This window comes from Pseudorasbora parva, chromosome 9 (genome assembly GCF_024679245.1).
Source record: "Pseudorasbora parva isolate DD20220531a chromosome 9, ASM2467924v1, whole genome shotgun sequence".
Lineage (NCBI taxonomy): Eukaryota > Metazoa > Chordata > Actinopteri > Cypriniformes > Gobionidae > Pseudorasbora > Pseudorasbora parva.
Window position 1 is genome coordinate 9,361,693 of NC_090180.1, and position 12,222 is coordinate 9,373,914.

General features: G+C 37.8%; 1 protein-coding gene across 1 annotated transcript; it reads left to right on the top strand.

Moving 5' to 3' along the window:
- The first annotated feature begins 1,816 nt into the window (after positions 1 to 1,816).
- hltf (helicase-like transcription factor) lies at positions 1,817 to 12,081 on the top strand. The gene is made up of 25 exons (XM_067453756.1): positions 1,817 to 2,012; positions 2,219 to 2,353; positions 2,868 to 3,025; positions 3,462 to 3,628; positions 3,733 to 3,866; positions 3,994 to 4,076; positions 4,358 to 4,429; positions 4,513 to 4,704; positions 4,784 to 4,858; positions 5,012 to 5,060; positions 5,149 to 5,265; positions 5,408 to 5,455; positions 5,556 to 5,651; positions 5,744 to 5,835; positions 5,933 to 6,076; positions 7,102 to 7,240; positions 7,367 to 7,502; positions 7,580 to 7,759; positions 7,846 to 7,955; positions 9,029 to 9,210; positions 9,309 to 9,428; positions 10,073 to 10,185; positions 10,294 to 10,474; positions 10,621 to 10,701; positions 11,872 to 12,081. Exons 2-25 carry the CDS (start codon positions 2,263 to 2,265, stop codon positions 12,016 to 12,018), a joined length of 2,907 nt encoding a protein of 968 aa, XP_067309857.1. The 5' UTR covers positions 1,817 to 2,012; positions 2,219 to 2,262; the 3' UTR covers positions 12,019 to 12,081.
- The last annotated feature ends 141 nt before the right edge of the window (positions 12,082 to 12,222 follow it).

The following is a 12,222-nucleotide window of genomic DNA, read 5'->3' on the forward strand; positions in this document are numbered from 1 at the left end:
CCACGTGTGATACCATTTTTACCTGATACATTTGTATTTGCAGCATTGATTTAATGAATAATCATGTTGTTCTTTTGCCCGTGCCAAAACGTTCTTTTCAATCTACATTGATAGTAGATAGAACTATTTAGATAGAACTTTTGAAAGAACTATTACATAGTTCTTTCAAAACTACATTTATATTCCCATCATCCTATTAGAGCTTATCCCTAACCCTTACATTTATTTTCTCAACTACTAATTTGTAATTTGTAACAACTTGTAAACTGTGAATGATGTTTCCTTCCACAGTGCTTTAGATTTCTTTAACTTGTCATTTCTTGACTTGATAAGTGTAACTTTAAAAAAATAAAGCATTCAAGTTTTGTTTTTTATGTAATGCATTCAGTAATTTCATACAAATTATGCATAAAATATAGGCCTACATATGATTATGGTGTATATACAAAAGATATATATAAACTACAAAGTGTGTTAAATTCTTTCTGGCTCCTTTATTCAATATACAATCATTTAGAATCATGTACTTTTGTATTAATTCAATTTTGTATTGTTATTATTTTAGAAATTATGATAAAACCTTATTTTATTTGATTAAAAAACTAAAGCATTAATTTATTTAACCTCTTACACTCAGGGTCATTTTTTGGGATTTCCGCCTGGATTTGGCCTACCCAAATTGAGAAGCATCCCATACACACATACAGTGGTCTAGGTTCAAAATGTATGTCATTTTACAGGAAACCCTTTGAAGTTACATAAAGCACTGCTAAAAGTGATAAACATGTAAGTATATGTTGTCTAAAGCCGGGTGCACACTGTGCGATTTGGGCCACGATTTGGCCGTCTGGGACAAATTTAGCAAATCCTAAAAGATTCCTCTGATCCTAGGCTAAAATCTGACGTCTTTGGTTGTTAGTTTGACATGTTCACCGGCAACCGATTAATTAGCGCTGCGATCAAATTTTACCTCAGACGAAATTCTGGCAGTGTCAGAAGATTTGGCACACAATCCTGCAGTGTGACTTCTCCTACGACGACAGTCAAATATCTCCGTTTTTCAAGACAAACTATGACCAAAACGAGCGCTAGAGATTTCTTTGCAGCCAGCATTTCAGCCCCGCGTGTAATGCAGCTCACTGTCACTGAACGTGTCATTCATTGATGATATAAAACTCCGGGTGAGTTTTCTTGCGCGCGTCCGTTTTTAGCACGCCTTCACTATCGTGCAGTCTGACATTAATGTCAACTGAGATCTTACAGTGTGACATGGCGATCATGTTCGTACAGTCTGACAAGGGACATTCGCAAAGGATTTTGAAAAATCGCATAGTGTGCAGGACCCTTAAACTGTAATAACCCCACAAAAAGTAGGCGCTTTTTGATTTTTTTTATATAAATTCATTTTTGAAAATGTGTAACTCAGGCCCTGTGTGCTCTAGGAACCTGCAGACAAATTTGGGCTTTTTGAACCTAGACCACTGTATGTGTGTATGGGAGGCTTTTCAATTTGAGTAGGCCAAATCCATTCGGAAATGACATCAGAGTAATTTAGTGTAAATACATTACTTTGTCTAAAACAAATGCCAAAGTGATGCATATCTCCAGAAAGTAGAGACTCTAAGCTTTCAAATGGTACCACATATGATATCACAGCTCCTCCACAGACATTTAAAATGGAAAGTAAATACATGACGATGTCATTTCCGACCCTGTACGGGGTCCTCGGAGATTAAGTGGTTAAAAAAACAATTTAGTGACGAGTGACGACAGTCTTTGCTTATTCGTTCACGTGACAGTGACGTAAAATCTGATTCTGGCGCCGGAAATAAGCATGCAGTTTCAAAACACTCGCGCCACTGCACGCAAGCTAAACTTGTAGTCAAAATTGACGACTGAACTACAATAAACCCTTATAAGACTGCAACATCTATCGTTCATTTAGCATTTGGATTTGGATAAGTTTACATACACAGCTTACCTTTATATCTTACTGGAGTCTTGATCGGGAGGTGAGTGTGGCCTGCAGCTAAACAGTTTAACTTAATCCACGAGAGCGTGCTCGCCTGTTATAAAACATAGACTGTATAGTTATGGTCAATTTTATTATGGTTAGCATAATAAGTATACTAATTATATTACTATGAAGGCATTATATGGAATTAAATGTCTTGCCTTTTTCTTATACATTCGAATGGCGCTTTATTTTTCTGTTTAGGACCTGACACAGTGACGTTTCGTGTTTGTGTTGTGATCGGAGAAATGCAGTCATCAAACAAATCAACAGGCATCACAAGTCCCCGCACTGCTCCTCACCCTCACAGCCCCTCGACCAGCGCCTCGCCACGATACTGTAAAAAAACAGCACATGTCAAATAAATATAATTTATGACGACCACAAAATCAGTCATAAGAATCCATTTTTGTAATTTAGATTTATACATAACATGAATGTATTGTATATGGTTTTTGTTAGATAAAACTATTTGAAAATCTGGAATCTGAGGGTGCAAAAAATCTAAATATTGAGAAAATCCCCTTTAAAGATATCCAAATCATTAGCAATGCTTATTATTACTACTAAAAATACATTTTTGGATAGATTTAGGGTAGGAAATGTACAACATGTCATCTTTACTTTATATTCTAGTGATTTTTGGCATTAAAGAAAAATCTATAATTTTGACTCAACTACAAATAAACGATTTATTGACTTATGATTTTGTGGTCCAGGGTCACATGTGAAATGAATATGATTTATAATGGTCCCTAGCAAGCTATAGTCTAAACTAAAACCTGGTAGATCTACTCCAAATGTGTTGTTGTCACGACTTATATTAATTATGATCCCTGTCATCCAACTTCAGCCTTTATAGATTTCATGGATGTCGGCGGCCAAGTTACCATATCCCAAGAAATTGCAAATCTAACAGAAGATTCAAGGCAGGACCTGGAGGCAGAGGAGAGTATTCAGATTGGATCAATTCAAGGCTCAGTTGTTGGTCTGCGCTACTACACTGGGACGGTAGGGATCTTCACATCTGACTCTGTGTGTATGTATGTATATATATATATATATTTATATACATACATGCATGCATGCATATTTATACATATGTATATATATATATATGTGTATATTTATATGCACACACACATATATAAACTTTTTTTCTTTCAACATTGAACTCATACTTGAGTCGTGCTTTTGTTTAATAATATCATAATATGCAATGAAGCAGTGTTATTTATTGGAGTACAACATTGTTTTATGTCTTCGCCATGAACTGTATGCTCCCGTCATCTGTACCTGTTTAATTCCTCTGACGCCCTTATCACCTGTCCAACCACACAGTGTACTTTGCGCTCTAGTGGTTTTAAGCAAAACACAGTCTAATCTATTATCGCTCCTTCAGTCTCATTTAATACCAGGAATATTGTGTGATTGTGACTGGCTGTAGGTCAATAAAAGAGAGATGGTATCTTTGGTGAGAGAGCCGCAGAATCCATATGACCGAAATGCCGTGATGGTTGCCAATGTGTATGGCAGTCAGGTGGGGCACATCAAGAAGGAGCTGGCAGCCCCATTGGCCTACATTATGGACAACAACTTGGCCAGGGTGGAAGGGTACTGTTGTGTCTTTATTTCTACAACTATTTTTGAAGTGATTTTGTTTAGTATGCAACTTATTTGATTGCAACAGATCTCTTTTGTGTTTGATCTCTTAATAGGCTTGTGCCCTTTGGTAATACTAATAAATTCACAATGCCTGTGAACCTCACCTTCTGGGGCAAAGAGGAGAACCGAGAAGCTGTGAATAATCAGATGACACGCTATGGTTTCAGACTTGGCACTGAGTTGAAAGGTGTTTTTTTTTTCTCCATCTGACAGTGTATGCATGACATGAATGGCACTCATTTATTTATTCAATGCTTAATGTTCTTTGGTGAACACTTAATGCTTATATGATTGACATTATTTTATTCTCTTAGGAGGTGCTCCACAACCATCTTTGGGTAGAGATGTGCTTGGATTGTCCTCAAAAATGTCTGCCATTCCTTTGACTGTAGAAGAGGTAAATGATAAGATATCAAAATAAATTACTGTTATTTGTCTAGTATGCTTTGTATGCTAAAATCTAGATCGGTGGTTTTTATATATATATATATATTTTTTTTATATTTTTTTTACACAAATAACCATAATTATTATTCTTGTAAGTTTATTTAATGTAGTATGCATCATATTTTTCTTTCGACACATAATTTTGTTTTACTGGGTGCACGCCTGTTGACTTTTTTGTATAATTTCAATGAAATGGGTAATTAAAACTTTATTTTTGTTACATCATGTCAGCTGAAAAATGCCTTTGACAAGCTCTTTGATGATTTGATGGAGGATAAAACCAGAGAAATGGAGCCAGCAGAGGTTAGCACACACAGGTGTTTTTTTACGGTCAGTGTCATCCCTCAGTCACTTACAGATGTCCCTGTTAATGTCTGTCCGTACAGGCAGTGTGCACTGCTCTGCTCCCACATCAAAAGCAGGCGCTCTCATGGATGACATCTCGTGAAAACAGCAACGATCTGCCCCCATTCTGGGAGGAGAAGAATGGCCTTTACTTTAACGTTCTCACTAACTTTGCTGTGAAGGAAAGGCCAGAGAAAGTGCTTGGTGGGATTTTGGCGGATGACATGGGGCTGGTGAGATGATCTTAGACTTGTTCTTTTAGTGCTCAATATAAGCCCTACTAGTGCTCAGAACTTTTATGCTGTGTTTCAGGGCAAAACCCTCACCACCATTGCCTTGATAGTCTCTAATTTCCACAATGGGAAACCTCTGCCGTTGGAACAATGTGTAAGATGCCGATGAAAATATGTATTTAACAGATAAAGCATGTGTGTAAATGGAACTTTGTTGATATAATTATTTTTACTGATTACTGTGACCTTGCGCGTGTTGTAGCCAGAATTTAATGATGAACCTATATTTTAAAAAAAACATTTTCAGGAAGGATCATCCATGCCTTCTGCTACCAGAAAGAAAGCAGACTCAAAAGGTAAAAATGTCTCTAAAACTGAAATCCATTCTGAAGGGAAGTTGTTGAAGAATACTGACATAGACACACACATTTTATTTATTGACAGAGAAAAGTGGAGACCATGACGATTTTCAGGAAACAGTGGGGTCGTCTCCATTGAAAAGACTCCATGCTAATAGTGCCACTGCTGACACCATTGATGAAGATGCACCTCAGAAGAAAGGTTTGTTTCTCTTATAAATCTTGATGTAATGCACAAATATGTCAATTTGCATAAAAGTGTCATACAAAAACATACATTTAAATGTTAATAATAATTGTTGATTTTGTTTGTTTTGTGTCAAACTTATTTGTGTTTCTTATAGCAAAAGCTACAAGGAAAACCGCTAAAAGGACTGCCAACACCAAGAAAGGTAGCCTTCTTGTCCCTTATTATTCAGGTAAACTGAAAGGCAGATTTGTTAGCTATATTTTCAGTCGCAACTGACTTTGTTCTCATTCTCTCAAACACAGGAGCGGTTCTGCTGGATGATATGGATTTCGCTGCTGCTCTGGAGTGCACTTCCTCACAGCCTGTGCCTGCAAAAAAGAGTGCGAAGAAGAGTTCTGGTGGGTGTAACATTTAATAACAATTTCTTTAGTTAGTTTATTATGGTATGAGAGAGTTTTACAGGATGCAATCTGCTTTGTGTGGGTTGTAGGCACTGGTAAGGGCTCATCTGGAGCCAATGGAGGGTCAGGGGCCAGAGCTACTTTGATTGTATGTCCCCTGTCTGTCCTTAGCAACTGGCTGGTGCGTGTTGAAAATCTGTTCACTGAAGTTTTTTATGAAATGTTTAAAGAAAATCATGAATTCACATTGCTATCGTTTGTACTTCATATCCGTCCAGGACCAGTTTGAGCAACATATTCGAGCTGATGTCACATTAAAAGTGTACCTGTACTATGGTCCTGAGCGCAGCCGATCTGTCAGCCTTCTGTCTGAGCAAGATGTGGTTCTCACAACATACAATGTGCTTTCATTAGATTTTGGGGTAGGTGGATTTAAAACACATTCCTGCTGTTTTTCCTTGTTACAACATAGCCATTGCCATTACCTAATACTATATGCTGAGCCATGCTGGAGGTTTTACCTGTGGAAATATGGCATAAAATCTCGGCAGGGTGCTATTTTCATTAAGTTTATTTACATTGTGTAAATAGTGGAAATATTAGTTAGATGCTAAGTGTAAATGTTAGTTAGTTAGATTGCACCTCAGAGTACCGTAGGACATTAGAAAATGGTATGCAGTTAAAACATTCAGTGTATATTTATTAAAATCGTTCTATCAATTATTGGATCTGCTGATCAGTTAAAGTGTCCTCAAAGGTCCAAGAAGGAAGCACGGTAACATATGAGCTGTGCACATCACAGTCAATATAACAGTCCGTTCATCAGTGTCCATCAGAGGACACCACATCCAATTTAATTTATAAGTCTATTAAATAGATATTAAAGGCTTTATTCCCACTATTGAGTAGAAATTAGGCACTTTATTTTAACTTTTAGAAAATTTTCTTCCTTTTTAAATTAAAATAAACAAATCTTTGAGCTGATAGGCAAAGGGAAAAGGGAGAAGATTGGGACAGAACTAAATCCACTGTCCTTACTCTAATGACACTGTCCCAATTACTAACTTAGTTTCTTTTGTCTGGCTGAACTAGACTGCTTCCTGTTTGTCGTCTTATTCTTGGGTATCAATGTGTGTCGGCAGAGCCGACTTTGTGCTTGAGCGCCACCAAGTCCTGTTTTACTGTAACTTCAGCAGCTCCAGGCACATGAACAAAAGCACCAATCTTATTGGTTGGCCAGTTTTTAACACGGCACATCAAACCAAAAAAAACAAACCCAAGGAGTTTTCAAAAAAAAGAAGCTGTTTTGCACGTCGGTGTGCACACTCACATTGGTACCCTTTGTTTAGTCACAAGGCATTAAACATTGGCGATACGCACGTGTGATGATTGTCCTGGTGTGCATAAGGCTTAGTGGTGAAATAAAAAAGTAACCCCCCCCCCGCAGAATAGAGCCAGCAGTCCTCTTCACAAAGTGAACTGGCTGAGGGTGGTGCTGGATGAGGGTCACGTCATCAGAAACCCTAGTGCTCATCAGAGCAAAGCTGTCCTGGGGCTCCAGTCAGAGCGCAGATGGATCCTGTCTGGTGCGTTCTTTTAGGTTGCCTCATTAATCTCTCAGTCCTATATTATTTCTTTATTTACATTATCTTTTACTTGTGAATATTACCAAAAGGACAGTCAGTGTTAGTCATGTGTATTTTTACCTTCAGGAACTCCCATTCAAAACTCCCTAAAGGATCTGTACATGCTTCTGTCCTTTTTGAAGCTGAAGCCTTTTGATGTGAAGGAATGGTGGAACAGAATAATTCAGAGACCCGTGACAATGGGTGACAGATTCGGACTAAAGTATGTTAACAATAGCTGCGTCCCAAATCACATACTTTTAATGTATTGATTTCTCTATTGTATAACTTATTTATCAGGAACTTGCAAGCACTGGTGAAGGGCATCACACTGAGGCGCACCAAGAACAGTAAACTGGCCGGGCGCACGGTGGTGCAGTTACCCGCGCGGAGAGTGTTTGTGCAGCATGTGATTCTCTCTGAGGAAGAGAGGGAGGAATATGAACAGGTCAAGAGGGAGGGCAGGAACATTGTCGGCAGGTGGGCACACTTTTGCTACAGATTTGAAGAACATCAATATTAAATTAATGTTTGAAGTCAGAAAACAGTAACCATTTTTTTTACAGGTATTTCCAAGAAGGAACAGTCATGACAAACTATGCTGACGTGCTGGCCATCCTGGTCCGTCTGAGGCAGTGCTGCTGTCACCCCAGTCTTGTGGGCAAATACACAGCAGGTATACATTTGAGATTAGACAGTCGCTGGTCACATTTTAAATAAATGTTACAATTAAAATAATTTAAAATGAAAGGAACTGTATGTAAGAAATGTATTTCAATTAATCATAAAATGGCCCTAATATGTCACTAGACATAAATCATGTTAATTTTAAATACTTATATTGCTGACAACAGTAGTCCGGGCAGGATATTGTCATTTAAAAGTTGTTGTTGAAGCCCTCAACAGATGTTGATGTTGACATGTTGTGTTTTGGCCTGAAGCTCCGCCCTCCACCTATCGACCAATCACAAAGTCAGTAGTGTTTCTGCATCCGGGTTGCCAGATCTGCTCTAGTTACCACCGATGTAGTTATAAACATTCCTGCTGATCTGGCAACCTCGAGTCAGGGGGAAGGGGAGAGTGATTGCAGTACCAGCCACAATCTTACATACACTTTCTTTAAAGTATACTAATAATTAAAATATATTTTTAAATTAATTTAAAATTATAAATTAAATTCAAATAATTTAAATTGTATTAAAGGAGTAGTTCATTTTAAAATGACAATTACCCCATCGTGTTTACTATAACAATCAGAGTTGCATTAATATCCTGATGCTTCCAAGCTTTATAATGGCCATTGAGTTTGAAACCCAAAAAAACAAATCCATCCATAATAAACATACTCAACATGACTCAGGGAGCTAATAAAAGCCTTTTGAAGTGAAACTGGGTTTGCGTAAGAAAAATATCCATATTTTAAACTTTATAAAGTCAAATATATAGCTTCCGGCAGACCGCCTTCTGTATTTAACTTCTGGAAAAAGTAACCTGCGCTTCTGGAGCTGTGAGAGGCGCTACACTTTCTGCGCAACTTGATTGTGTTCATCAGAAGGAAGAAAGTCATACACCTAGGATGGCTTGAGGATGCGTAACATGGGGTAATTTTACATTTTAAGGTGAAATACTCCTTTAATTTTATTATATTACAATTATTAAATAGATTCTAAGCTATAACGACAATGCCACAACAGTATCTCCCCAATCAGTTGTGTTGGGATGACCCCGTCTTTGTGGGATGTGTGTTAGGTGATCTTGGGACCCCTGGTGACCTGCGGGAGCGTCTCATCAATAAGATCACATTGGTGCTGAACTCTGGCTCAGACGAAGAGTGTGCCATCTGTCTAGACTCCCTACGTCAGCCTGTCATCACCTACTGCGCTCATGTGTACTGCAGGCCCTGCATCTGTGAGGTCATCCGCTCAGAGAAGGTCAGCATTACTTCAGTATCTCAGAGGTTTGCTATAAAGACTACAATAAAGACTTTATTGTGTGTTATTTCTGCATGCCGATTGTTCCTGTCTCACAGGAGCAGGCCAGATGTCCCCTGTGTCGTGCTCAGATCAAGACTAAAGAGCTGGTGGAGTATCCTGGAGAGGAAGTGGAGGCTCGATCAGCAACTGGGGAGAACTGCCAGTCAAGTTCTAAAGTAACTCTTAGGCTGTTTTGGGTTATCTGAAATCAAATGTAGCTCAAAGGGGACTATATACAATTGTTCAGTAATAATAATACTTGCTACTAAAGCCCAAAAGTATACTTCAGCCAAACGCGTAATCTCTGCGTGATGTAATTTTCATCATCACGAGTGTCCGTCTACGACATCTCTATTTTTGTGTCCGTGTGTGCACAACAGCGTCCGAGTGTTTGAAAACAGTCCATAATGCGCTTTTATTTCTAATGGCCAAAGGAGTATACTTTGAAAATCTTGTGCACTCAACTGTCTCAAATATTTAGAATGATTATTCTAAATATATATTTATATAGAATAGAATAGAATGATTTCTGAAGGATCATGTGACCGTCAAGACAGGAAATTCAGCTTTCTGTTTCTATTGTATTTTGATCGAATAAAGAGCCTTGGTAAAAAATTTGTTTACATTAAAAACAGTGACCATCATTTAGATTTTTATATGACTGGACATAAAATAAAAAAGGCACATCAAATAACTGTCCTTCAGGGCTTTCATAGTGCTTAGATGAGCAAACATTTACACTTAAAATTTTTCAGAGGCTTGTGTCGGTCATTTATGAGCAGCTAGAGTACTTAAGAATGAAGTGTTTTTCTTTATGCAGGTTGATGCGCTGATGAGCAACCTGTTGAAGCTTCGCAATGAAGACCCCACTGTGAAGAGTCTTGTGGTCTCTCAGTTTACCAGGTTTCTGGATATTTTAGAGGTTCCCTTGAGGTACAGTGTTTATTCCTGAGGATACTTTTAACTACAGACTTTACTACATACTGAAAAAAAGTAGTAGTCATTTGTGGTTTAGTGTGTTGATGCTGCTGCTGTCTGCAGAGAATATGGATTCTCTTTCACTCGTCTGGACGGCTCTATGAATCAGAAGACCCGATCAAAGGCCATTCAGGAATTTCAGGACTCCTCACCAGGAAGCCCCACCATCATGTTACTGTCACTCAAAGCTGGAGGGGTTGGGATTAATCTAACTGCTGCTTCCCATGTCTTTCTGATGGATCCAGTGAGTTGAATTTGCCCAGGAATATCAGCCACTAGGTGGCAGTAATGTTATGGTTTTGATTGTCAACACATCTTTAATGCAGAATGAATAGAGGCTTACACACTGAAAGAGCTCATTTGTTTGTCTTTTTTCTGCTGCTTGTTCAGGCCTGGAATCCTGCAGCAGAAGATCAGTGTGTTGACAGATGTCATAGATTGGGCCAGACCAGAGATGTGGTGATCACTAAGGTACAGTCAATGATTTATGCCATGGCAGGCACACAGAGGAATGAATGTTAGCAGCTAATCCCAGTGGTCATTGCACGCCTGGTGTTTTCCTCAGTGCCAACAAATGCAACATGTTAATGGCTTCCTTGTTATCTCATAACATTGAAGGCTAACAATGAGTGACTCTAGATTGACTACATTGGTCTCAATTCTGGTAAACAAAAAAAATTAAACAATCAAGATAAAAAAAAAAAAATAGCTGTTCCGTTTGGAGATGTTACATCTTAAAATTTTGATGGTTCCTGAACCAGTAGGCTTAGTTCAGCCTAAAGCCAGGGACACATCAAGTGAACAGGCAGCTGTTGGGCAACATTCAGGCTGAGCATCAGCAGACTTAGTTTTTTTTTCATAGATAAAATAAACAAATATATATATATATATAGTCAAACAGGTTTGTAATAACATGAGGGTTGTAAACAAGGACAGAAATTTGTTGTCAATTTAATTTACAGTATGTGTACTTACATTAATATCTAGTTATAACTGTTATTGTAAATCGCTGTCTCCATGCAGGACTGTGAAGTGCAACTACTATCCCTTTTAAGCAGGAAATTTTGCATACTAAAACACAGTTAGCAGTGACACCAGGGGCATATTGCACAAAACTAGGATAAGGGATTATGCTGGGATATCTTGATCTTGTCATCGGTGCACACTCACACTAAGAATGATAACGAAAGATAACTATACAAGCGGATAAATTGAGCCAGGGTCTCCAAGATAGCCTAGCTTAATTCCTTATCCTAGTTTTGTGCAATAGGCCCCAGATTAGACTCATGAACTAGTTCCTTAAATTAACATTAAATAATTGACTGATATTCACAGATGTCATATGGAGTAAAATCCAACAGATTCTCAACAGCTCTTATTGTAATTCAAATACCGTTTTAGTATAAGTATCCTGAGGCCAAATTGTAAGGTTAGATTTACTAAAAACGAGTGACATTTTGAATATCTAAGTTCAACTTTAAATTAAACAGGAATACAGATTGAAATGACACATAAGGATTATAATTAAAACAAATATACGGAAATACATTTCTAGTTTACATAAACTATATACAGCTATTAGTTTTTTTTTATATATAAATAACTGACAAATTAAACCGTTCATGTCTTCTCTGTTTTTAGTTTATTGTGAAAGATTCTGTGGAGGAGAACATGGTGAAGATTCAGAAGAAAAAGCAGGAGCTTGTGGAGAAAGCTTTCGGCGTGAAAAACACTCAGGACCTAAAACAGGCACGGATAGATGAGATCCGAACCCTCATGGAGATTTAGTTTTACTCTGTAGTCCGTTCATTTCAGATTTACTTTATTAAAAAAAGCAATCTTGCAAACTGTTCAGTAAGGTTGTTTTCTCTCCATAAACCAGCTACACAATGTCTGTATAACTTGTTCTACACACTGTTTGATTGTTAAAACAATGCATTACAATAAACACCATGCAGTCTTTGTGAATGAAAACTGGTTAAAACCACAGTA

Excerpts from the sequence above, each read along its gene's own strand:
- hltf (XM_067453756.1), top strand. The coding sequence starts at position 2,263 with ATGCAGTCATCAAACAAATCAACAGGCATCACAAGTCCCCGCACTGCT. Across the intron at positions 5,456-5,555 it reads GACTGCCAACACCAAGAAAG|GAGCGGTTCTGCTGGATGAT; the intron begins GTAGCCTTCTTG and ends TCTCAAACACAG. Across the intron at positions 7,956-9,028 it reads TGTGGGCAAATACACAGCAG|GTGATCTTGGGACCCCTGGT; the intron begins GTATACATTTGA and ends GATGTGTGTTAG.